Here is a 26,552-nt window from a genome sequence, read left to right as displayed (position 1 = left end):
TTGGGGAAATGCTTGCTGGAAGGAAATTTGTGGCTCCTCTCAGATTCCAGAACTTTCTGTCACCGAAATGTGAGGAAAATGTGTTTTTTTAGCCAAATTTTGAGGTTTGTAAAGGATTCTGGGTAACGGAACCTGGTCAGAGCCCCACAAGTCACCCCATCTTGGATTCCCCTAGGTCTCTAGTTTTCAAAAATGCACAGGTTTGGTAGGTTTCCCTAGGTGCCGGCTGAGCTAGTGGCCAAGACCTACAGGTAGGCACTTCGCAAAAAACACCTCTGTTTTCTGTCAAAAAATGGGATGTGTCCACGTTGTGTTTTGGGGCATTTCCTGTCGCGGGCGCTAGGCCTACCCACACAACTGAGGTATCATTTATATCGGGAGACTTGGGGGAATGCTGGGTGGAAGGAAATTTGTGGCTCTTCTCAGATTCCAGAACTTTCTGTCACCGAAATGTGAGGAAAACGTGTTTTTTTAGCCAAATTTTGAGGTTTGCAAAGGATTCTGGGTAACAGAACCTCGTGAGAGCGCCACAAGTCACCCCATCCTGGATTCCCCTATGTCTCTAGTTTTCACAAATGCACAGGTTTGGTAGGTTTCCCTAGGTGACAGCTGAGCTAGAGGCCAAAATCCACAGGTAGGCATTTTGCAAAAAACACCTCTGTTTTCTTTGAGAAAATGTGATATGTCCACTTTGTGTTTTGGGGCATTTCCTGTCGCGGGCACTAAGCCTACCCACACAAGTGAGGTACCATTTTTATCAGGACACTTGGGGGAATGCTTGCTGGAAGGAAATGTGTGGCTCCTCTCAGATTCCAGAACTTTCTGTCACCGAAATGTGAGGAATAAGTGTTTTTTTAGCCAAATTTTGAGGTTTGCAAAGGATTCTGGGTTTCAGAACCTGGTCAGAGCCCCACAAGTCACCCCATCTTGGATTCCCCTAGGTCTCTTAAAAAGTGCACAGATCTGGTAGGTTTCCCTAGGTGCCGGATGAGCTAGAGGCCAAAATCTACAGGTAGGCACTTTGTAAAAAACACCTCTATTTTCTTTGAGAAAATGTGAGATGTCCACTTTGTGTTTTGGGACATTTCTTGTCGCAGGCACTAGGCCTACCCACACAAGTGAGGTACCATTTTTATCGGGACACTTGGGGGAATGCTTGCTGGAAGGAAATTTGTGGCTCCTCTCAGATTCCAGAACTTTCTGTCACCGAAATGTGAGGAAAATGTGTTTTTTTAGCCAAATTTTGAGGTTTGCAAAGGATTCTGGGTAACGAAACCTGGTCAGAGCCCCACAAGTCACCCCATCTTGGATTCCCCTAGGTCTCTAGTTTTCAAAAATACACAGGTTTGGCAGGTTTCCCTAGGTGCCGGCTGAGCTAGAGGCCAAAATCTACAGGTAGGCACTTTGCAAAAAACGCCTCTGTTTTCTGTCAAAAAATGGGATGTGTCCACGTTGTGTTTTGGGGCATTTCCTGTCGCGGGCGCTAGGCCTACCCACACAAGTGAGGTATCATTTTTATTGGGAGACGGGGGAACGCTGGGTGGAAGGAAATGTGTGGCTCCTCTCAGATTCCAGAACTTTCTGTTACCAAAATGTGAGGAAAACGTGTTTTTTTAGCCAAATTTTGAGGTTTGCAAAGGATTCTGGGTAACAGAACCTGGTCAGAGCCCCACAAGTCACCCCATCTTGAATTCCCCTAGGTCTCTAGTTTTCAAAAATGCAAAGGTTTGGTAGGTTTCCCTAGGTGCTGGCTGAGCTAGTGGCCAAGACCTACAGGTAGGCACTTTGCAAAAAACACCTCTGTTTTCTGTCAAAAAATGGGATGTGTCCACGATGTGTTTTGGGGCATTTCCTGTTGCGGGCGCTAGGCCTACCCACACAACTGAGGTTTCATTTATATAGGGAGACTTGGGGGAATGCTGGGTGGAAGGAAATTTGTGGCTCTTCTCAGATTCCAGAACTTTCTGTCACCGAAATGTGAGGAAAACGTGTTTTTTTTAGCCAAATTTTGAGGTTTGCAAAGGATTCTGGGTAACAGAACCTGGTGAGAGCGCCACAAGTCACCCCATCTTGAATTCCCCTAGGTCTCTAGTTTTCAAAAATGCACAGGTTTGGTAGGTTTCCCTAGGTGCCGGCTGAGCTAGAGGCCAAAATCCACAGGTAGGCATTTTGCAAAAAACACCTCTGTTTTCTTTGAAAAAATGTGGTATGTCCACTTTGTGTTTTGGGGCATTTCCTGTCGCGGGCACTAAGCCTACCCACACAAGTGAGGTACCATTTTTATAGGGACACTTGGGGGAATGCTCGCTGGAAGGAAATGTGTGGCTCCTCTCAGATTCCAGAACTTTCTGTCACCGAAATGTGAGGAATACGTGTTTTTTTAGCCAAATTTTGAGGTTTGCAAAGGATTCTGGGTATCAGAACCTGGTCAGAGCCCCACAAGTCACCCCATCTTGGATTCCCCTAGGTCTCTTAAAAAGTGCACAGATCTGGTAGGTTTCCCTAGGTGCCAGATGAGCTAGAGGCCAAAATCTACAGGTAGGCACTTTGCAAAAAACAGCTCTATTTTCTTTGAGAAAATGTGATATGTCCACTTTGTGTTTTGGGACATTTATTGTCGCGGGCACTAGGCCTACCCACACAAGTGAGGTACCATTTTTATTGGGACACTTGGGGGAATGCTCGGTGGAAGGAATGTTGTGGCTCCTCTCAGATTCCAGAACTCTCAGTCACCAAAATGTGATGAAAAAGTTTTTTTTTAGTCAAATGTTGAAGTTTGCAAAGGATTCTGGGTAACAGAACCTGGTGAGAGCCCCACAAGGCACCCCATCTTGGATTCCCCTAGGTCTCCAGTTTTCAAAAATGCACAGGTTTGGTAGGTTTCCCTATGTGCCGGCTGAGCTAGAGGCCAAAATCCACAGGTAGGCACTTTGCAAAAAACACCTCTGTTTTCTTTGGGAAAATGTGATGTGTCCACGTTGTATTTTGGGGCATTTCCTGTCGCAGGTGCTAGGCCTTACCACACAAGTGAGGTACCATTTTTATCGGGAGACTTGGGGGCACATAGAATATCAAAACAAGTGTTATTGCCCCTTGTCTTTCTCTACATTTTTTCCTTCCAAATATAAGAGAGTGTAAAAAAAGACATCTATTTGAGAAATGCCCTGTAATTCACATGCTAGTATGGGCACCCCGGAATTCAGAGATGTGCAAATAACCACTGCTCCTCAACACCTTATCTTGAGCCCATTTTGAAAATACAAAGGTTTTCTTGATACCTATTTTTCACTCTTTATATTTCAGCAAATGAATTGCTGTATACCCAGTATAGGATGAAAACCCACTGCAGGGTGCAGCTCATTTATTGGCTCTCGGTACCTTGGGTTCTTGATTGACCTACAAGCCCTATATATCCCCGCAACCAGAAGAGTGGTATATTGCTTTAAAAAATCTGACATCGCAGGAAAAAGTTACAGAGTAAAACATAAAGAAAAATGGCTGTTGTTTTCAGCTCAATTTCAATATTTTTTATTTCAGCTGTTATTTCCTGTAGGAAAACCTTGTAGGATCTACACAAATGAATCTTTGCTGAATTCAGAATTTTGTTTATTTTTCAAAAATAGTTAGCTTTCTGGGATCCAGCATTGGTTTCAGACCCATTTTTGTCACTAACTGGAAGGAGGCTGAAAGCACAAAAAATAGTAAAAATGGGGTATGTCTCAGAAAAATGCCAAAATTGTGTTGAAAAATGTGGTTTTCTGATTCAAGTCTGCATTTTCCTGAAAGCTGGAAAGTTGGTGATTTTAGCTCAGCAAACCCTTTGTCGATGCCATTTTCAGGGGAAAAACCACAAGCATTCTTCGGCAACCCTTTATTCCAATTTCTTTTTTTTTTAAACAGAAATGTTGCTCTATTTTGGCTAATTTCTTGTTCTCCTCCAGGGGAAACCACAAACTCTGGGTACCTTTAGAATCCCTAGGATGTTAGAAAAAAAGGACGCAAATTTGGCATGGATAGCTTATGTGGACAAAAAGTTATGAAGGCCTAAGCGCGAACTACCCCAAATAGCCCAAAAAAGGGCCCAGCAGCCAAGAGGTTAGCCATAGCAACCTACATCGTTCATGCGAAATCCAGTGTTTGATTGAAGTCGCTTGCATTAATGGATTAAAACAAGCAACTACACGTCCAGCAGTGCAGGTCAAATAAAATAATTGCGGCCACTAACCCTCCACAGCCATTATACGGAACAGAAGAATAACACCCTTAACTGTAAAATGCCCCGTGATAACCAATAAAACGCACGATAAAAGCATGCTCTACCTCCCTATCGAATCAATCAGTCACAGCTTGGCTTTGGCTGGTGGTTCGCCGGATGGGCGTGGCGAAATCCCTCTGAGTTCGACTTGCTGACAGCAGGGTGTGCGTGGGTTGGGGAGGAGGCGGGATTGGTGACGAGGGTAGCGTAGGTGGGGACAGCGCTGCTGGACTCCAGAACAGGAGGAAAGATGGAGGAGGAAGTCGGGGAGTCCGGGTCAAGGTGAGCGGCAGGGCGAACAGTGGACTAAAGCAGGGGCGGGTCTCTGTGCGCCATGGGAGAGAAGAGAGTGGATAGAAATGTAATGTTTTTGTGGGAGGCGGTACAGTCAAAGGGCACATGTTTGGAGTTCGGAATAGTATAACAAAGTGGGCGAGTGCTGCCCCCGAAGAAGTGGGTATTTACGGTGAAGGTTGTGAAGGAACTAGTTGCACTCGGAGAGTGGGAGTTGAATGGATTTCCAGAAAACGCAGCAAATACAAGTGGGAAGGGGTCACCTCTTTCTGGGAGAGGTGATGCATAAAGGTTAGGGGCAGGGTTGTTACGTAGGTGCACCTTCTGAGAGAGAGGGCAAATGTACACCCAGGGAGGCGGGGACCAGCTGAGTAAGGGAGCGGAGAACAAGCCTACTTATGGTGTAAAAGAACGGTAAACAGGCCTATGGAAGGGTAGATAAGTGACAACCCGTGAGGAAAATGTGGATATCTTCCTTCACCCAGGAAGAAGAGGTGAGTTGATACACCTGGAGTGTGGAGTGGAGTTGTCAGATATCGTACTTCGCAACTATAGAGAGCCATACCTCAGAAATGAGGGAGGAAGCAAGCTGCATCCCAGGATACAGGTAGAATGGTCGCCAAGGGATGGCTAGAGCTGTCCCTAGAATCGTAGAAAATTGCTACCCGTCGGGATAAAAAAGGATGGTATGATAGGAGTAGAAAGTAGGTTCTTGCTAATTTCTTTTTTGTTCAGATAGTGGTCCGAAAGTTTAATATAAGAGATAGTCTCATATTTTTAATTCATATGTTGAAAAGATACCGGTTGTGTGTGTATTTAAGAAGTCCTGCGTTCTTTTAAAAAGGTATCTGATTGTTTATGTACACGGACCCTATCTAGGTATGCTTTATTAAGAATATGTTTATATTCTTCCTCTTCTTGTGAAGCTCTCGGTCGTTATGGATGTAGTCTGCCCTATGTAAAACTTATACGATAAAATATTACCGGACTTATGTTTTGATCTGTGCCATTTTTGGACGTCTTAGTTGAACGTGGGTGTGCAAAAAAATGTAAAGTGTAGGAAAACATTATGATTTCAGATTCAATTGCAGAAATTTAGGCATGCAGATGGAACAGAGTACTAATGGTCCATGGCAATCGGTTAACAAGTAGCAAGCAGGGAAGGGGCGGTATAGGAGTGTTAATATCAAACCTATTTGGTTTGCATGTGTTTACCAACTAATTGTTGGCTGACTTTGCTCAGATACTTGGTTTTATTAGGTGTCCAGGCCATTATGGCATTTTCTGTGTACGGTGCTTTGCATTAGCACTAACTGCAGTTCTTGAATAGAGCACACTTATGTGTAATTTAACGTTGTTTACATTGCAGGATTGGCACAGACTTGACGGCACAAACGTGTAATAGCACTACATTTAAGTTTGTCGAATGGAGCACACTTATTTTTGTACCTTATCTTTGTGTAAAACATATTTATGAATAAATGTAGCCAAGACAGTTTCCTTGTTTGTTTTTTTTTTTTAAAAAAAATCTTCAGTTTTGAAATGTATTTTTATGTATATTTTTATGAAGTCAAAACAGAATAACAATCTGACTATTTTTGTTAGCAGATGAATGAGTGTTTTTTGGGTGATGCATGGTATTCACATGAACGAGTTCTTCCTCTTGCGTTTTTCCTTTCTTTCACGTGACTGACCAATAGTTGCTGGCTAGAGTATAAGGGGGGGGCGGGGAGTTTATGCATGTGACCTAGGCACTTAATCAGGTGGAATTTGTGGGCAATCCAAATAAAGAGTTTAGAATGTGATTATCAATTCCACTTGAAGCCAACAGAATTCTTAGTTTTAGTATTTGCGTTTATAGAGATTAGCCATAGCTTGCCTAAGTGATTTTGATGTTTTTACAGCTCGTTTCTGAATTGTGTAGTGAACTGATATCGAGCACTTTACAGCAGCTCAGACGTAGCATCATGGGGGCGCTTAATATCTGTACCTTAAGATGAGCATGGAGCAATGGGAGGACACAGCAGAACATTGACAGTTGTATGTTGGCGCGCTTCAACACGATTTCATCTGGGCTATGAAAGACATGGTGACTTAAATCCATTTTTTTACCCTAGTTGCTGTGGTCAGGGTATGCCTGCTTGTGTTGGTGAGGGTAGGTCACAGGGCTGACGCTCCACCTAGCACAAGGGTCTGTATTGACTCGGAGAAGGCAAAGGATGGTCAATGGATTCGAAAAACTTCCTTTCTCTGCTCCAATCAAGATTGCAATATTTAAAATGTTGCTTTAAATATCCAGGGCATACGTTTTGAAGTGTTCCCCCACAGGCGTTCTATGGTCAAACAGTTAGTTACCTGTTCTCTCAAATTATGGCTTGTTGTTGTAGTACACGCTGTATGTCGACAGTGCACGAGACATCGCCCTGGTTGGCGAGACCGGTATATGTTTACATCGCTCCTTACTGTTGCAGTACATCATCCAATACCTCACCCAGTCCTCACAATCACTACCTTCTCTCTGCCCTTCAGTATCCCCGCCCCATTCACCCTTTCAGTAGTACCCCTCTTCAACCCCACAAGCGCCACTGTCCCCCCCCCCCCCCCCCCCATTCTGCTCTGATTTTAAACATCCCTCTCTTATTCTGCATTCCGTACTCCGTATTTTCTTCCCGATTCTGTCCCCGAAAGCATCTCCTAAACCTACGCTCTCCCCAGTCAGGAGATCTCCACCCACTCGGGACATTCCTTTTGCTTCTCAGAACACACAAAGCTCGGCTCTGACCTCAGCAGCGCTTCCTCCAATAGCACGCACATTATTATCCAATCATCAGCCCGTGTTCTCTTCTCAAAATAGCTACCATGAGAGAGAGAGAGCTGAGCACAGGCCTCCACCCCCACCCTGTTCTACTTACCCGCCTCCCAGTTCTACAGCTGCTTTCTATGAACATTCTGTGTGCCTTGCGCAGTGAAAAAGTCAGGCATGGAACAAACAACACTGGGCCCAGGCTTTTTTTCCCCCATTTATAGACGAATGTACGATCTGTATAAGTGTTTCCCAAACTGTGGGTCTCAACCCCCTACCGGGCCACGAGCTGATTTTCAGGGAGTTGCGAAAGTTAGAGCAATGAAGAAAGCTGCCTTTTGTGTTTAATTCTTACCGTTTGCCAGTGTTTCAAACACAGATGTCCAGTGTCGGCTCCTCTATTCTTTTAACAGGGGATTGGTGTTTACTTTTCTTTGACTGCAACGTGAGAGCAGGTATTAATTCATGTGAGAATGTAGGATGTTTTTTTTTAATACACAACATGTAAATGAACTGTTTGCATCCAGCAGTTTGAAAAGCAATAATTAAGCATTTTTTTGTAATTTTGAAGTGTGCCCGAAACAGATTTTATTGGGATCAAGACTCTTACTTGGTGGGTGATGCACAAACAACTAACATTCACAGAAATCCGATGTCCACATATTATCATTTGAGTGCTATATAATGTTATCAATGATACTGCATGTCTGTGCCAATGGAGTGGCCATTGCACTGGAACGTGTGCTGTAAGTGACCGTGTGGTACTGGTACCACTTGATGCTTAAGCTACAATCAAAAAATCCCCTGCCTCATGCCCATTAACAGCAGATGGGTCGCGAACGTTTGTTTTTCTAAAAAGTGGGTCGTGGTTCTCAAAAGATTGGGAACCACTGAATTCTGTGTAGGAGTTTGCTTCGTGCCCCTCCCACCCAGAAAGAAAAGGTTGTTCTAAGTGTGAGTGTCTCAGCGTGAAAGTACTGTAATTGGGGCACATCACCTCTAATGAGTACACAGGATAACCCTGGGACTTGCGGAGTACCGAATAGCGGCCTTAACTTCTGATGGGGAATTGTGTAGCCTAAGTAGTGGGGCACTCAAAACCTGTATGGGAATATAGGCGCTTTGGCTGCATGGATTTTGGGAGTTAATAGTGCAGACTTTGTGACAGTATTCCTGCGTCAGAATAGGCCAACACAGGAATTAATCCACTTTGAGAGCACTGATAAGGCCAGCTGCTAGGGCCACTTTGGTAGATTATTTCAGACTTGTGTCCTGGGCATTTAGTGGATGAGTATCGCTCCTTCTTCCTGGAGCCCAGTTTAGCCCATAGTGTCCCTCCTACTGCAGTGGCTTAGCTGTGGAAATTCATTCTCCAAGGTTTTATTGGAAGAACAGTCCTAAATAAGACATCTGTGGTCTCTTGTTAACAACCTCTGTGTTAAGAATATCTAGCCTCGTGCCCAGATCGTCTGAGGCACTGGAGTACTTTTGGGGCCATGGCTGCCACGAGAACAGCGGAGGTTGGCCTTGCTTCAATTTTTTTTTCTTCTTTTGTGGTTACTTAATCAGCTAAATTAACACATTTGGCAGAATATAGAATTATCCACCAATCTAGCTGATAACCATATCTCCACTGGACAGTACCATATGGAAAGAATGCAAGTTACTCACAAAACTTCCTCAAAATAACTCAAGCCCCAACTAACCGGGGTGATCCCCCCCACCCCCACTTACCTTCCATCATTTAGTCTATGCTCTTCACTCCCCACCCCCAAACACCCCTTATATGTTTGACATACTTGGTTCCAATCATGCCTCTGCATCCATCCCAACAACGATGGTATAAATTGTGCCTCCTGTGGATTGGCAGTGCTCCTCTTCCCCTCACTTCACACACTGTTCAGAATTTAAATTTAAACTCTTTTGTAGTTATTCTGAGTTGATGTCATGAAAATTAAGTACAACTGGTGGCAAACTCTTTGTAGTGTAACTTGGTAGATTCCCTCTACAGTCCGCTGCCAGTCACGCTGTCCAGTACACATTTGCAACTGAGTGCTCCAGCACTGGTGGTAGCTTGGTCAAGATAAGAAAGCAATACTGTTGTTTAGTGTTCTGGAACAGCTCACCAGTTCTCTGGTTGAAAGGTATTATACATTATTCTTTAGGTAAGAACGACACGCCTGCACACAAGACCAAAGACATGCATGCCATCCAAGAGCAGTTACTTTTTTTTATAACTTCAAGTAGAAGAGCTGGTTAGAAGTATTCTTAGAATTAATGTCTGTTAGAGTGATTTGCCTTCCTTATCCCCTCTCCCCTAAGAGTATTAATTTCAAGGACCATGATACATTAAAGGCTGAATTTTGCCATCTCATGGTACTTTGGAGCCTCCAACAACCTGGTTAGGAATTGTAAGCAAATGAAAATCTTTGGGTTCCCGGCTCATAGCTGGCCTTTTAAAGATGGGGCCAACTCTCCAATGATGGAGGACATCAGTTGCCAGTGAAAAGATGTTTGATTCAAATGTCACTGTGTCACATGTAGGTGTGCCTTTGGCCCTACTTTGGAGAGGAAATGAATTTGCCACAAGGCACTTTTACTCAAAGGTTTACCAAAATGACAGTCTTAACACTTTCTCTTTCTCAGCAGTGGGTGGCAAGAGTTATGTTTACTTGACATTAATGGAACGCTATATTCACATTGGGGAGCTCTCTAGAAAAATGTAAAAGCAACCTTATGACCTTTCAGACAATTAGTACTTTAGGTGTGCCACAGGTAATGGGATTGGCAGCATCTCAGTATATGTTGGTTATTTGTCATGTGCTTAATACAGCCCTGAGGCTGCCTCAAAAAGCTGAGGCAAAACATATACAGCAGCTCACATGGACCTCTTTCTCAGAAGTTACCAAAAGTATTGTATATTCCAGATACAACAAAACGTAGACCTGCAGAGTTTGTCATGTAATTAATTTATTTCACCTAGTAAGTCTCAATGAAAAGAATAATCAGTCATTGAAAGTGCGTAGTGACTTCTCAAGTGAGTGAAAACCATACCCAAACAGGAAAAAAAGGTGAAGCAGCGCATGAACATTATGCATTATATTGGTAATGCAAACAACCATATCATAGTATTTTTTTATTTTTTTATTTTTATCTATCACAGTTACTACTGTTATCAAGATACAGTGCTGTGAATGAACAACAGTTTGTAATTGTTGTTGATGGTGCTTCAACTCTGTAGAAGATAGTGGGTCTCATCAGCACTAAGGTTAGTCTAGGGAAACCTACGAGAAAGAGGAGCAATTAGGACTGAAGAAATAAACAGGATATCTAAATTAGTGCGGGGAAGAGGTATGACCTACTTGAGCCAAGAATTGAATTCAAGGAGAAGCGAAGGAGAATCCTTATTAAGTGAAGTAATAGTGCAACCAATTCGTGCACCAAACCAATTTGAACCGCTGGCAACAACAATCGCAAAAAAACGTTGTTCATTCACAGCACTGTGTGATTTGATAACAGTGGTTACAGTAGTTAATATAAAAAAGATATCAGGGGCGTAGGAGCGTCAACCCCCACCAGCAGCAGCTGCCAAACTTCTGCAATAAAACAATAATAAAGTACGTTTATTATTGTTGCATTGTAGAAGGGGTGGGGCAACGGGGCTGACGAGCACAGAGGGGGAGTGCTCAGCACAGCCCCTCAGTGCACATGTGTGTTTTGCTGGCCATCTCAGGCCAGCCAAACATACATGCGCACTAAGCTCTGTCCAACCCCGCACTGCAGTGCCGGGTTGAAGAGCACGGGCAGACTATCCCAGGCTGCCTTAGAGTGCTCTGGCTGGGCGCTCCGACCAATTAGAATACTGCTGTCATGCTGCCAGCAGCATGACAGCAGCATTCAGATTGGCTGCAGTGCAGGCTGGGAGCCTGCAGCACTGTTTGTGCCACCCACATAAGTAGCACCTTAACCATGTCTCAGGCTGCCATTGCACGGCCTGTGTGTGCAGTTTCACTGCCAGTTCGACTTGGCATTTTAAAGTATTTGCCAAGGTTTAAACTCCCCTTTTTCTACATATGTCACCCCTAAGGTAGGCCCTAGGTAACCCATAGGGCAGGGTGCTATATAGGTAAAAGGCAGGACACATACATGTGTGTTCTATATGTCCTGGTAGTGGAAAACTCATACATTTGTTTCCCACTACTGTGAGGCCTGCTCCTTTCATAGGCTAGTATTAGGGCTACCCTCATTTACTGTTTACGTGGTAGATTCTGATCAGGAAAGGGTAAGCAGGCCATATTTAGTACGGCCAGAATGGTAATAGAAAATCCTGCTTATTGGTGAGGTTGGGTAGTGGAAAACTCCTACATTTGTTTCCCACTACTGTGAGGCCTGCTCCTTTCATAGGCTAGTATTAGGGCTACCCTCATTTACTGTTTACGTGGTAGATTCTGATCAGGAAAGGGTAAGCAGGCCATATTTAGTACGGCCAGAATGGTAATAGAAAATCCTGCTTATTGGTGAGGTTGGATTTTCTATTACTATTTTAGTAATGTCACTTCTAGAAAGTGAGCATTTCTCTGCACTTAAAATCCACCTGTGCCTTGCAGCCTTTCTCCAATCAACGTCTAGGCTGGGCCGGTTGACAGCTCCTTTGTGCATTCCACCCAGACAACCACAAACACAGGCCACTCAGTCACACCTGCACTCATCTGCATACTGAATGGGTCTTTCTTGGCTGGAAGGGTGGAGGGGCCGGACACTAACATTTGATAGGACAGTGGCCTGCCCTCACACAATGGACTTCCAACCCTCCTACTGGGACCCTGGCAGACAGACTGGTGCTGAAAGGGGAACTTGTGCACTTCAAAACCATTCTTTGACGTCGCCACACTTCAGTTTTGGGATTATAAACTGGGTCCCTGACCCCACCAAATCAGACACTTCTGGACCTGAACCTGCAACCTGTCAACAGGAACTGCCTGGCTGCCCAAAGGACTCACCTGGACTGCTGTTGCCTAGCTGGCCTCTGACTTTGCTGAGAAGTGCTCTCCAAGGGCTTGGATTGAACTTGCCTCCTGTCTTCTGAAGTCTCAGGGCCAAAAAGACTTCATCTCTTCAAAGTTATTTCTTGTGCAGTGAAAATCAACGCACAGCCTGCGTTGCGATGAGAAAATTGGCGCACAGCTGAACCGGAACAATGCAGCCCGACTTCCCGAGTGAAGATCGACGCAGTGCCTGCGTTGCGACTGGAAAGTTGATGCACAGCCCTACCAGATCGTTGCACAGCCGAACTGGAACAACGCAACCTGACTTCTGAGTGACTCAGCTCCTGCTGTGTGACAGAAAATTCAATGCATCGCCTACCGGATTGACGCAGCGCCTGTGACTTCGTCCTGCATGCTCATGATTTCCATGCATCGTCCCTGAGCGTCAAAAAATAACCCCCCACCCCCCCACACATCGCAGTATGGAACCAGCACTGCCCCCCCCCCCCCCCGGAAATCAACGCAAAGCGCCTTGCAGCTTGGAAAGAAACAACACATTGTCTGTGCCATGTCGGAAAATCTGACGCACACCCTATTTTTCCACGCATCTCCTCCTCTGCGGTCTTCGTGCGTGATCATTTTGATGCAAACCAGGTTCTTTATGCACACAAAACAACAGTTGATTTTTAAGATTTAAGACTCTTTTTCAGCATTGCAGAAGTGATATTTCAACTTGTGCTTATTGAATCTTTATTATTTTGACCTTATTTTAACTAGATAAATATATTTTTCTAAACCTGTGAGGTGTATTTTTGTAGTGTTATTGTATGATTTATTGAACAAATACTTTACACATTGTCTTCTAAGTTAAGCCCGACTGCTCAGTGCCAAGCTATCAGAGGGTGGGCTTAGGATAATTTGGAATGTATGTGACTTATCCTGACTAGGATTATGGTCCCTATTTGGACAAGGGGGTATGCCTCTGCCAACTAGAGACCCCATTTCCAACAACTATTGATAACAATAGTGAATGAGTGCCATGTTCTCTACTGTGTATGTTTTTTTCTAAGTAACCAAGTTCGCCTGGACACTTGGGTTGTGTAAGTAAATGCCTCCTTGGCATGGTTACCCCATGACTTTTTGCCTTTGCTGATGCCAAGTTATGATTTAAAAGTGTGCTGAGGCCTGCTAACCAGGTCCCAGCACCAGTGTTCTTTCCCTAACCTGTACTTTTGTTTCCACAATTGGTACACCCTGGCATCCAGGTAAGTCCCTTGATGCCAGGGAAGGTCTCTAAGGGCTGCAGCATGTCTTATGCCACCCTGGGCACCCCTCACTCAACACAGACACACTGCTTGCCAGCTTGTCTGTGCAGGTGGGGAGAAAATGACTAAGTCAACATGGCAGTCCCCTCAGGGTGCCATGCCAACCTCACACTGCCTATGGCATAGATAAGTCAACCCTCTAGCAGGCCTTACAGCCCTAAGGCAGGGTGCACTATACCATAGGTGAGGGCATAGGTGCATGAACACTATGCCCCTACAGTGTCTAAGCAAAACCATAGACATTGTAAGTGCAGGGTAGCCATAAGAGTATATGGTCTGGGAGTCTGTAAAACACGAACTCCCCAGCACCATAATGGCTACACTGAAAACTGGATAGTTTGGTATCAAACTTCTCAGCACAACAAATGCACACTGATGCCAGTGTACAATTTATTGTGAAATACACCCCAGAGGGCATCTTAGAGATGCCCCCTGAAAACATACCCGACTTCCAGTGTGGGCTGACTAGTTTTTGCCAGCCTGCCACACACAAGACATGTTGCTGGCCACATGGGGAGAGTGCCTTTGTCACTCTGTGGCTAGTAACAAAGCCTGTACTGGGTGGAGGTGCTTCTCACCGCCCCCTGCAGGAACTGTAACACGTGGCGGTGAGCCTCAAAGGCTCACCCCCTTTGTTACAGCACCCCAGGGCAATCCAGCTAGTGGAGATGCCGCCCCCTCCGGCCACGGCCCCACTTTTGGCAGCAAGGCTGGAGGAGATAATAAGAAAAACAAGGAGTCGTCACTGGCCAGTCAGGACAGCCCCTAAGATGTCCTGAGCTGAGGTGACTCTGACTTTTTTTTTAGCAATCTTCCATCTTGCAGATGGAGGATTCCCCCAATAGGATTAGGGATGTGCCCACCCCTACCCTCAGCCATTGGCTACTAACCCCTCTGACCTAAACACACCCCTAAATTGAGTATTTAGGGGCTCCCAGAACCTAGGAAACTAGATTCCTGCAACCTGAAGACGAGGAAGACTGCTGACCTGAAAGCCCTGCAGAGAAGGAGACACCAACTGCTTTTTCCCCAGCCCTACCGGCCTGTCTCCCTACTTTAAGAAAAACTGCAACATCGACGCGTTCCCCAGGGTCCAGCGACCTCTGAAGTCTCAGAGGACTACCCTGCATCTTAAAGGACCAAGATCTCCAGAGGACAGCGGCTCTGCTCCAAAGAAGAAACATCTTTGCAACTTTTAAAGAAAACCGGTTTTCTGCCGGAAGCGTGAGATTTTGCACTCTGCACCCGACGCCCCCGGCTGGACCTGCGGAGAAACAACTCTACAGGGAGGACTCCCCGGCGACTGCGACCCTGTGAGTAGCCGGAGTTGACCCCCCTGAGCCCCCCCAGCGACGCCTGCAGAGGGAAACCAGACGCTCCCCCTGACCGCGACTGCCTGCTTCTAAGAACCCGACGCCTTGTAAAGACACTGCACCCGCAGCCCCCAGGACCTGAAGGATCCGACCTCCAGTGCAGAAGCGACCCCCAGGTGGCCCTCTCCCTAGCCCAGGTGGTGGCTACCCTGAGGAGCCCCCCCCCTTGCCTGCCTGCTTCGCTGAAGAGACCCCTGGGTCTTCCTTTGAACTCCATTGCAAACCCGACGCCTGTTTGCACTCTGCCCCCACCCGCCCCCGTGCCGCTGAGGGTGTACTTTTTGTGCTGACTTGTGTCCCCCCCCCCCCGGTGCCCTACAAACCCCCCCTGGTCTGCCCGCTGAAGTCGCGGGTACCTACCTGCTGGCAGACTGAAACCGGGGCACCCCCTTCTCCATTGAAGCTTATGCATTTTGGGCACCACTTTGACCTCTGCACCTGACCGGCCATGAGCTGCTTGTGTGGTAACTTTGGGATTGCCCTGAACCCCCCAACGGTGGGCTACCTTGGACCCAACTTTGAACCCTGTAGATGGTTTACTTACCTCCAAAACTAACAAATACTTACCTCCCCCAGGAACTGTTGAAAATTGCACTGTCTAGTTTTAAAGTAGCTATATGTCATTTGTGTGAAAACTGTATATGCTATTTTGCTGATTCAAAGTTCCTATGATACCTAAGTGGATTACCTTTCATTTAAAGTATTGATTGTAAATCTTGAACCTGTGGTTCTTAAAATAAACTAAGAAAATATATTTTTCTATACAAAAACCTATTGGCCTGGAATTGTCTTTGTGTGTGTTCCTCATTTATTGCCTATGTGTGTACAACAAATGCTTAACACTACCCTCTGATAAGCCTACTGCTCGACCACACTACCACAAATAAGAGCATTAGAATGATCTCTTTTTGCCACTATCTTACCTCTAAGGGGAACCCTTGGACTCTGTGCATGCTATTTCTTACTTTGAAATAGCACATACAGAGCCAACTTCCTACAGGTTGCTCTTGTTTTATAGAGATATCAAAGAGCTGAGGGGCAGGAGTGATAGAACACGAAGACCAGTAAAGGAAAACTCAGAGTAAAGTTAGATAAAACCTTTGAGAATAGAACAATTCTCTTCTAAACACTCTTGCCATATGGACAGCAAAGGTGGGTTCTGGTTGACCAACTTTGTGTGCCTGGTTAGAGCAGAGGAGGTAAGGTTAATTGTGAAAGCCAAGATGGGGCAAGACTGCAAATAAGTAGAGAGTGGGAGACACTAAGAAATATTTTTACTAGGTAATGTTTGAGAAAGATCACTGACATTAAAATTATGAGAACCATCAGCTCCGAGCCTGTTAGTCGGGATTCCACCCAAGCTGAAGCCCTGAGATTGCAACAGTTCAGCACAGAACACTTCCCTCAAGTTGCAGGCAGAAGAACTCCTCCTGCCCCCACCTGATGGTTCTCCAGGCGTGTCCTTCAGTATTCAGTGCTGTTCATCACTAGGTGTACTTCACCAGAATAGCTAAAACACATCAAAAAGGTGCTAGTTGTGCTCCATGGCTGTGCTTCAGAAGTCCAAGTTACCTTATGGATAGAGACAAGGTTTCTTTGATGACATGGTCTTGAGAGTTTTGCACACTTCTTAACAATTATGCTTAGTGACTAGGCTTCTTCATTCAATTCTACACTTTTTTCAAAAGCCACCTGAGCAAGAAGTTACAAACAGCTTGGTAGCAGCTTAGAGATTTTTGCACAAGTAAGCCATAACACCCAATACTGATCATCCAGGCATGGTACACACCACCGTTCAATGTTGATCTCACAATACTTGCTGGCCTACATGATGCCATTCTGGCACCTTCAAAGGCCATTCTACATGGAATCTGACTATATTTTGCCTAGCCTCAGTGAATTACACTCACTCTTGGTGTAATTTGCTCAATATTATTTATAAGGTAATAAACTGAAACCGAACTACGTTGCCAACGAACATTTCATCTCTGGTCATCGCCAGAAACACATGGGCCTAGCCTTTAGCTAGACTAGAAGTCAATAAATTCTTTGTTTAAACAAGCACTGACAGACAATAGGTCTCACTCTCGTTGCCAGTGTCTTTAAGCCATGTTTTACAGCAGCACAGCTGTTGTGCAGCATTGTTGAAAGTTGGGGGGAAAAAAGTTTTAAAAAAACAAACAAAATAAAAAACAAAACGCTTTGACATGACCAGCGCTGGCTGCATCATAGCACTTTTTTCCCTATGGCAGTTGAGGGTAGGGGAGAAGGTGTAAAGAGAACAACAGGAGGATGAGTAGGAGGGAAGAGGACCATTTAAAATAAATAAAAGTGATATGACACTGCTAGCGCTGATCGAATCATCACGCTTTTTAGGTCTCCCTTTGGAAAGATGTGAGGAGGAAGACACAACATAGAGTAAATAAGAATAGTACCTCCATCAGTGGAAGGAAAGCAATTAAGCTGAAGCGATTTGACTTGGTCCATGCTCCAGCTGGAGAAGATGATGCCAGTACATGCTGCCCAATTACAAGGTAGCAAATAAGAGTGCCAACAAATCAGTGCACGGTAAGCAATAGTTGGGGCTGCAAAACCCTCGTTGAACACAATATGCCTTGCAAACGAGAGTGCATGCGCTGTCATAGGTGAGACCTAAAAAATGCTCAATTTATTCATCTTAGACCTTCCCTCCAACATTTCAAAAAGAAACTTAAAGCTTGGCTTCCTACAACATTTGCCCCGATTAAGCTAATTATCCCGTACTTCATAGCAACATTAGTATTGTGATATTACTCTTGTCATCTATGTATCTCCCAGTACTATGTGTATGTTTCCCTTGAGTTATTTAGCACCCAGTGTTGATACCATGCACTCTGCTTCATAGACTATGTTCCATTCCAAATGCCTTCTCTTATCTTGAGGTACTGTTCTCTATTCTGGTATTCTCCTAAATTGTCATAACAAGTTAATTGAAATAAAATGAGCTGTAGTGTGTTTGTGAGAGGAATGTGCTGCTCATAGTTCCTGAGTCGATCTGTGTGTTTAACAGCAGCCTAAATAAAGTGAACAGTACTAAAAACGGAAGGGGGTAGAGCAGGACGTGCCATATAGGGGGATCCAACCAGCACACCACCATCCTGCTTAATCCTTGCTGACTCAGCGCAGCTTCATCCAGCAGGAGTGAGTAGAGATCTCCCGACACAGCCCAGCTCTCTCCTGGGAATGGAACCATGGGAATAACACAGGAAGCCTCAGTGCCCCAAAGGACAAACCAAATAGATAAATACGTAAATGTATCATGTCGATCATTGACCTGCAGTGCCCAGAGAGTCTTAGAGCAACCTTGGGGAAGTCATCCCCAAGAACATCCACCAGGCTATCGGTGACACCTGGTCCACCCTTTGAGGTACAGGTAGGGGGTGTTTGGGTCTAGGTGGGGACTACTGCGTCAGCACTTAAGGAAGGTGGCAGACAGGGCTAGGAGGGCACAAGATAGCTTATCCGTGGCTTAAGATGATCTTCATATGATTCGAGCTGAGCTGACTCACCTAAAGGAGGTGTCCATGTGCCTGGAATGTAGGACAGATGACGCAGAGGGCTGATTGTGAGGAAATGGCCTCTAATTCATGGGGATACCAGAGGGAGTGGAGGGCGCACACCTGAGAGCTTCGTGGGGACTAGTTGAGGGCCTGGACGTTTGCAGGGCCTTTTCCCTATGTTTTGTGATTGAGAGAGCACATCATGCTCCTGCAGCTAAATCCCTGCCCACCAGGAAGCCCCCCCCCCTACAGTTCATGATAGCATGATTCCTTAAATATGCCAACCGAGATGCCATACTCTGCCAGTCCCGTCTCTTGTCGAACTTATCCCTCACGGTGGCGAAGGTTCACATATACTCGACTATGTGACCCAAGTCCATCAGCAGCAAGGATCCTTCCTCTCAAACGGATATTGAAAACTATGCAATTGATATACATGCTCCTGCTTCCCACAAAGCTGGAAATAATTCACGAGGACAAAATGCATTGCTTTGAACACCCGCAGGATGTGTAGGATGCCAGGTGTGCAGGAATTCTGGATGCCAGGGGTGCAGAAATTGGGGGTGTTGGAATAGAGATGTTGGTGGGCTGCAGATGCGCTGGAACTTGCAGGGGGGTACCCTCAAACCACCCAGAGGCAGGACATGTCGAGACCTACGGTCTGGCACCAGGAACATGTAACCTTCCAGAGACACTTTGATGAAAGATGTCAGAGGGGACAACAGTGCCAGGGATTCCATGACTGATTGTCTGCGCCCCTGAACCCCCTCCCCCACCCTTCTACTTGCAGTTCTCATTTTGGACGACGTGGATATCCTTTGCAGCATGTAGGGGTGTGGAATTAAATGAAATATCTATTTGTCCATGGGACAGGTTGCTTCATAAATCTGCTTGTCCTGTAAATGAAAATCTACTTGTCCCTTTGTTGCTATGTAGTTCAGTGACAAATTATGGAAGCAATCTCATTATGTAGGGGCACTGATAATAGCCTCTCTGATTTAGCCAGGGCTAATAATAAAGGGAGTGCAGAATTATTAGGCAAATGAGTATTTTGACCACATCATCCTCTTTATGCATGTTGTCTTACTCCAAGCTGTATAGGCTCGAAAGCCTACTACCAATTAAGCATATTAGGTGATGTGCATCTCTGTAATGAGAAGGGGTGTGGTCTAATGACATCAACACCCTATATCAGGTGTGCATAATTATTAGGCAGCTTCCTTTCCTTTGGCAAAATGGGTCAAAAGAAGGACTTGACAGGCTCAGAAAAGTCAAAAATAGTGAGATATCTTGCAGAGGGATGCAGCACTCTTAAAATTGCAAAGCTTCTGAAGCGTGATCATCAAACAATCAAGCGTTTCATTCAAAATAGTCAACAGGGTCGCAAGAAGCGTGTGGAAAAACCAAGGCGCAAAATAACTGCCCATGAACTGAGAAAAGTCAAGCGTGCAGCTGCCACGATGCCACTTGCCACCAGTTTGGCCATATTTCATAGCTGCAACATCACTGGAGTGCCCAAAAGCACAAGGTGTGCAATACTCAGAGACATGGCCAAGGTAAGAAAGGCTGAAAGACGACCACCACTGAACAAGACACACAAGCTGAAACGTCAAGACTGGGCCAAGAAATATCTCAAGACTGATTTTTCTAAGGTTTTATGGACTGATGAAATGAGAGTGAGTCTTGATGGGCCAGATGGATGGGCCCGTGGCTGGATTGGTAAAGGGCAGAGAGCTCCAGTCCGACTCAGACGCCAGCAAGGTGGAGGTGGAGTACTGGTTTGGGCTGGTATCATCAAAGATGAGCTTGTGGGGCCTTTTCGGGTTGAGGATGGAGTCAAGCTCAACTCCCAGTCCTACTGCCAGTTCCTGGAAGACACCTTCTTCAAGCAGTGGTACAGGAAGAAGTCTGCATCCTTCAAGAAAAACATGATTTTCATGAAGGACAATGCTCCATCACACGCGTCCAAGTACTCCACAGCGTGGCTGGCAAGAAAGGGTATAAAAGAAGGAAATCTAATGACATGGCCTCCTTGTTCACCTGATCTGAACCCCATTGAGAACCTGTGGTCCATCATCAAATGTGAGATTTACAAGGAGGGAAAACAGTACACCTCTCTGAACAGTGTCTGGGAGGCTGTGGTTGCTGCTGAACGCAATGTTGATGGTGAACAGATCAAAACACTGACAGAATCCATGGATGGCAGGCTTTTGAGTGTCCTTGCAAAGAAAGGTGGCTATATTGGTCACTGATTTGTTTTTGTTTTGTTTTTGAATGTCAGAAATGTATATTTGTGAATGTTGAGATGTTATATTGGTTTCACTGGTAATAATTAATAATTGAAATGGGTATATATATTTTTTTGTTAAGTTGCCTAATAATTATGCACAGTAATAGTCACCTGCACACACAGATAGCCCCCTAACATAGCTAAAACTAAAAACAAACTAAAAACTACTTCCAAAAATATTCAGCTTTGATATTAATGAGTTTTTTGGGTTCATTGAGAACATGGTTGTTGTTCAATAATAAAATTAATCCTCAAAAATACAACTTGCCTAATAATTCTGCACTCACTGTATAGTAGGGCTTGAATACTAGCAATTTCATGCCCTACTACAGCAATTACCGTTTTTTTGCCACTTTTTTGCAGATCTACTTACTGGGACTGGAGGAAGGAGAAAGCAGTAAGGAGTAGTTGCAGGGCTGGAATATCTTTGAGTCTGTGCAAACCTACCTAAAAGCATGTTTTAAGAATTTTCACCAGCACCTCTCTAATCTTTTCCCATGCTGAGAAAGGTTGGAAATGTTCTCCTCACAAGGGAAGATGTTATTCCAGGATTGGGAGATAAATAGACAGGAGGAAAGTGAACTTTTAAATGCTCAATAGAGTTCCCATCAGTAAACCTACACATTCATATTTGCTCACAAATATATTCTAGGAATAGGATTTCCTGGTCTATGTTTGTAAATCCTTGAGAATTCACAAAGACCACTAATGTAAAGACATATATCATGGGTGCACTTTTGTGACTTTCTTTAAGAATTGGGCCCCCAATTAGGTCTAACGTAACCAAGACATTTTGTTTTTATTAAAATTAAATTTCTCTCTATATCCATCTATCTGCTGGCTTAACTGTGAATGATAGCATTCTGCTGTTCACGAGGAGCGTATTGGCACACAAAGTAGTTTTGTTCAGTGCCAGGAACTACTGTGGCAATGTGTACTTTTGGGACCAAATTTATTTTTGCATTTTGTCAATGTTTGTTACAATGGTGAGGGACTGGCAGCTCCCACAACAATAAAGTGATACGCCATATCAAAACAAGACATGCATTGACAAAACCAAAAGACTGTGACCACCAGTGTTGCGTTGTTTGGCTTTGCCAGTGCTTGTTTATTTTCGTATTTCATATAATCTTGTTGAAAATGGTTACACTGATTTTTCCATTATGAATATGTTTTGGAAATGCTAGCATGCATAAAAACAGTTTCCGAAATGATACCTCAAAGAAATAGTACCTAAAATTTCACAGTAATTTAGCAAAACCTTTTTATTTCCTACTTGCTTTTTTTTTTCTGAACATTTTATTTTGAAAGCAAATAATCGTCAATCTTGCTTACAAGCATCTTCATCTAATCGGTGAGCATTCTGGGAGCATTATACGGGACCTCATTGTTAAACTTGTGTGCCCCTTTTTTTTTTTTTTTTTTTTTTTTTTTTTTTTACTGTAACCACTGTCAGTATTGCAGTGTGACCTTCCTTACAACATTTATTTAGATTGCTCTTCCTAATAGTAAAGGATTTGCATGAGTGAACCATAAATACAAGTTTGAACAGCATTAACATATAGACAAAAATACTACCTCCACTGCAGACAGTTCCTTTCCCTGTAAACTGGCAGCCAAAGGGTTTGTGCTACAGGGGGTTGGGCCTTCCTGTCCCAAGGACAAAATAAACACGAAAACTTGTTGTCCTTGACTCCAAACAATATGTCCTGGGTGATGGGCTATAGGAATTCCACCCCCCTGAGGTGGTTCTTTTTGCGCCTTTCTTGGCCCATTAATAACCTTAATGATAAACTGCTCCCCTATTAATTTTATCAACATTTCAAGCCATGTGCCCCGCAGGTAGTCCTCTTACAGGAAATTGACTTACTAGGCACCTAGTGCAACTTCTTGGTGCGTAGTGACTACACATGGGTCTCCCACTCAGGCTCCTGGGATATGGCGATCCTCATACACAAACACCTTCCACTGCAGATCACACGAGTACACGGACAACAAGGGAAGAAATGTAGTTGTGGAATGCACAATGGGAGAGACCCACTGGGTGTTTCCAAGTGTCTGCGACCCACCGAAACCTGTGGGCCCCACTTTTACAGCACTTTCTGAGGTACTGTTTCAGACCCCTGTAAGGAGGACTATAGGGGGAGGGGGTGACTTTAACTCTGTCATGCACCCTGGTAGTGACACCAGAAACCCAGTGACTCCATGCAGACCATACCCTAAGCACACTTGGTTGCATTTGCTAGGCTTAAACTATGTCTGGCAGACACTGAACCGTACCAAGGGGGAATTTATTTATTACTCCATCCACACACTACTCCTTGTCTAGAATTGATTATGTATTCATTCCTGCAGCCAATGTCGGCACAGTGGCAGGTGCACATATTTTACCTTGTGCTGTCACAGAGCAAGCACCAGTACAGGTGACAGTCTGCTGACTGGAGCGATCACAGGGTGGATCATGGGGATTGAGCGCATGGCACCTCTGGGACAATCAGTCCTCTGAGCTTCTGCTGTATCATATTGCAGACTACTTTAAGCTCAACATGGGATATGTTGAATCTAGGGTCACGCTTTAGGCGGCCCTCAAGATTGTTATCCGGGGTCGAGCTGTATCTTATCAGTCAGAGGCTCAGAAAAAGCAATCTAGACTACAGTGCAGTACAGGCATGTGCTGCGACTCAAGATATAATATACAAGTTAGGTGATAGTCTGGAAGTTCTTATACTAGCTGGCAAACAGAGACCTAGAACTACGAATAGTGCCCTCAATACGGGTCTAGGGCGTACAGACACTTACAGAACCTCTCCTGATGTCCAGGTCTTTTGATGACTATAAGCATTCACTGTATGGGCCAGACCCGACACCCCAACTGGCGGAAGCCCAGAAACCTATCATTAAGGATTTATTGAACTTGTGTGTCTTCGGTTCGGATAGTCTGCAACTGAAAGAGCCCTTCCTAAGGGAGGAAATCCTTTAAGCAATCACTGGTCTTATATAAGAAAGCATGGGCGGTGGTCTGGGTTACCTTCACTCAATGACTTCACCTTCCCTATCCAAGGAGGCACAAGACATGGGTGCCCCACCCCCTGTTCGCATGGACTACTGAACCTCTAGCCAGATGGATTCAGCACGATGTGCCGATCAGTTGCTTTTCTGAAGGGTCAGCTAGGGAAGACAGAATCTCACTAAGGTGGACAACATTTTAGTATTCATTCAAAACCTCGAACATTCTTTGCCCAAACTGATGTGTATCTTGAATATATATGGAGACACCTCCAGACTCTCAGTTTACTGGGAGAAAACGGCTTACGTGCTGTTAACAGGAGACTGTTTTGATATAGTGGAAGTGGCCATTCTGTGGTAGGCAAATGGTTACTTTAAATATTTGGTCATGCATTTGGTTACACCCTTCCCCACCAACGGGGCTGGGAATTAAACATGGAACCTCTGACTTGTATTACAGACATGGCTGAGTGGAGGCACCTACCTCTCACTGTGGCCAGTAGCGGCGCAATTTTCAAAATTATTTCACTTCCTTGACTACCTTTATGTGCTACTGAACTACCTATAGGTTATACATACTAAATACTGTGCTTAAGTCCCTACAGTCCCCCATTACCGCCTCTCTATGGGGGGTGGTGGTCGTGCCCCTTTCGCAAATGTGTCCTGTTGCCTTGCAGCATGCTGGGCATGTTGAATGTCCGACTGTGCTATCTGGCCAGCTGAATTATACTTATAAATGATTGGCTATTCGCTGACCAGGACAATCTGTTGGTAGCACCGGAGCTGGAATGTATTTGACGTTTGGGGTCCTTGCTCTACCTTATAGCACAAACACAATTACAGTGATGGCTATGTCTTATTTTCGCACATCTATACATGAACCAAAGTAGAGGGGGTGTGGTATTATGCAGCTGTTATGACTGTCCATAAGCTGATGCTCGTAAGGGTGAGAAGCCAGGTCTGGACCAAAAGTCCCAGAGAAAATACTTGTGAAAAAAGGGTACCAAAGCGCACACAAAAGTCTAATATAAATAATCTGTGGGCCCAATGACATGTAGAGCTGGTCAAGAGTTGTCTTTATTTTCTAAACTACTTCATAATCTTCATTTTATGATACACATCAAAGGAAAAGGGAGCCAGCACATGTTTCGTCCCTTAGACTTTTTCAATTGATATATACGAAGCACTTACAATGTAGTCAATTTTGATAGCAACAAAGCAATAAGAATAACTCCCAAAAGAAAGTGGTGAATTAGAATAAACCAAGGAGATGGGAATCACCTGTGAATCATTTGTAAAAATTGAAGACCGTGTAGAGAGCTTCAAGCAAGTGATAAGCCCAAAAAATGTTTTCTTTTTTTTTTAGATGGTACCCAAAATGATTCTCTAAAGCGTGAGCATGCTTTAGCCAGGAATGTCCTCTTGTGTTTTAGGAAAACAAAGAACCCAAGTAACAGGTAATACACTCCTAATGCAAAATGTTCAGGAAGAGTCAATGCCAAGATCTAACAAAAAGTACAACCGAAGTTCTAAAAGGAGGGAAAAATACTTGCGCTATATATAATTAGTAGCTATCCTGCTTCTATGCAGAATCAAAAACTGGTATCTGTTTTCCGGGTAACGTCTCCTGGATATGAGAAGAAGCAAGAGATAATATCTAAAGTGCCTTCATCTGTGCAAGGCATTCAAAGATATTGGATGCACTGATGAATAGTTATGTCATGATCATCTGTGTACAGAACCGTAGTCATTGGTCTTAACTAGACAGGGGTATGTGTGCTGTGTCTTCAATAGACCCTCACTGTAGGTCAACCTGTACTTCTTATATGCAGAGATAATTGAGAATTAAGATAAGTTTAAAAAAAAAAAAAAAATCCTTATCACTAGATATGTAGATTTCCCCCAGTGTGGCACCCAAATACGATCTATATCCAAGCAAATAATAAGTGAAGAAAGGAGAGGGCAGCTCTCACAGCAGTAGCTGGCACATGTGTGGTGGGCGGCCTCACTTCTAAAAGTTTAAACTGTCTTTGTATGAGTAGCCTGTGAGTGTTTTATCCAAACACTCTAAGTAAAAAGGCAGCCGCCATATTAAAATGGCTGTGATACGCCTGGAACCAAACTAATGAGAAGCCCAATGAAGAAATGTCCACAAAGTAAATCTTGTAATAATATCCAAAAACCGTCTAAAAATTATTTGTGACTGCACTTTTCTTCTGACAAGTAGTATCCCTCTCCGTACGAAGTGTAGAGTGTTTGTGTAATGAGGCACGTGAATGTGTAGTTGCCGATGTGTACATGAATGTCACAATCGAAAGAGGGCTATCATGTTGCCGGAGCTTGTAATGGCACACCCATGTTTGTAAAGAAAATCAATTTAGAAGCTGTATTAAAAAGGAGTGGCACTAGAAATTCCAACTGATAAGAGGAGCAAGCAACCCACAGAAGTAAAGCTAAAGTGGATTAGTCAAAAGGACAAAAGTAATGGCCACATGAGTATTATCCCAAATGAGAACAAGTTAAAAAGAATCCCCTGAAGTAAAAACAAATTTAAAAAAAAAGCTGTCCCAGGAAATAAAAATTGTATAGAATGGGATCCAGAAACCATCACCAAAGTAATACATGAAGGAGGTCCAATTCCATTATCCATATGTATCCATTTCTACAGTAAATACAGCAGGG

General features: G+C 44.3%; 1 protein-coding gene across 1 annotated transcript in view; it reads left to right on the top strand.

Annotated features, from left to right (window-relative positions):
* The first annotated feature begins 4,396 nt into the window (after positions 1-4,396).
* HIF3A (hypoxia inducible factor 3 subunit alpha) overlaps positions 4,397-26,552 on the top strand; it is a 159,496-nt gene continuing 137,340 nt past the window's right edge. The window contains exon 1 of the mRNA XM_069207681.1: positions 4,397-4,537. Within this exon, the coding sequence (XP_069063782.1) occupies positions 4,506-4,537 (32 nt within the window). The 5' untranslated portion in view covers positions 4,397-4,505. The remainder of the gene's footprint in view (positions 4,538-26,552) is intronic.

This window comes from Pleurodeles waltl, chromosome 9, assembly GCF_031143425.1.
Source record: "Pleurodeles waltl isolate 20211129_DDA chromosome 9, aPleWal1.hap1.20221129, whole genome shotgun sequence".
In the NCBI taxonomy this organism is placed as follows: domain Eukaryota; kingdom Metazoa; phylum Chordata; class Amphibia; order Caudata; family Salamandridae; genus Pleurodeles; species Pleurodeles waltl.
The sequence above is the reverse complement of the archived record's forward strand: the minus strand, read 5'-3'. Positions and strand labels throughout refer to the sequence as shown.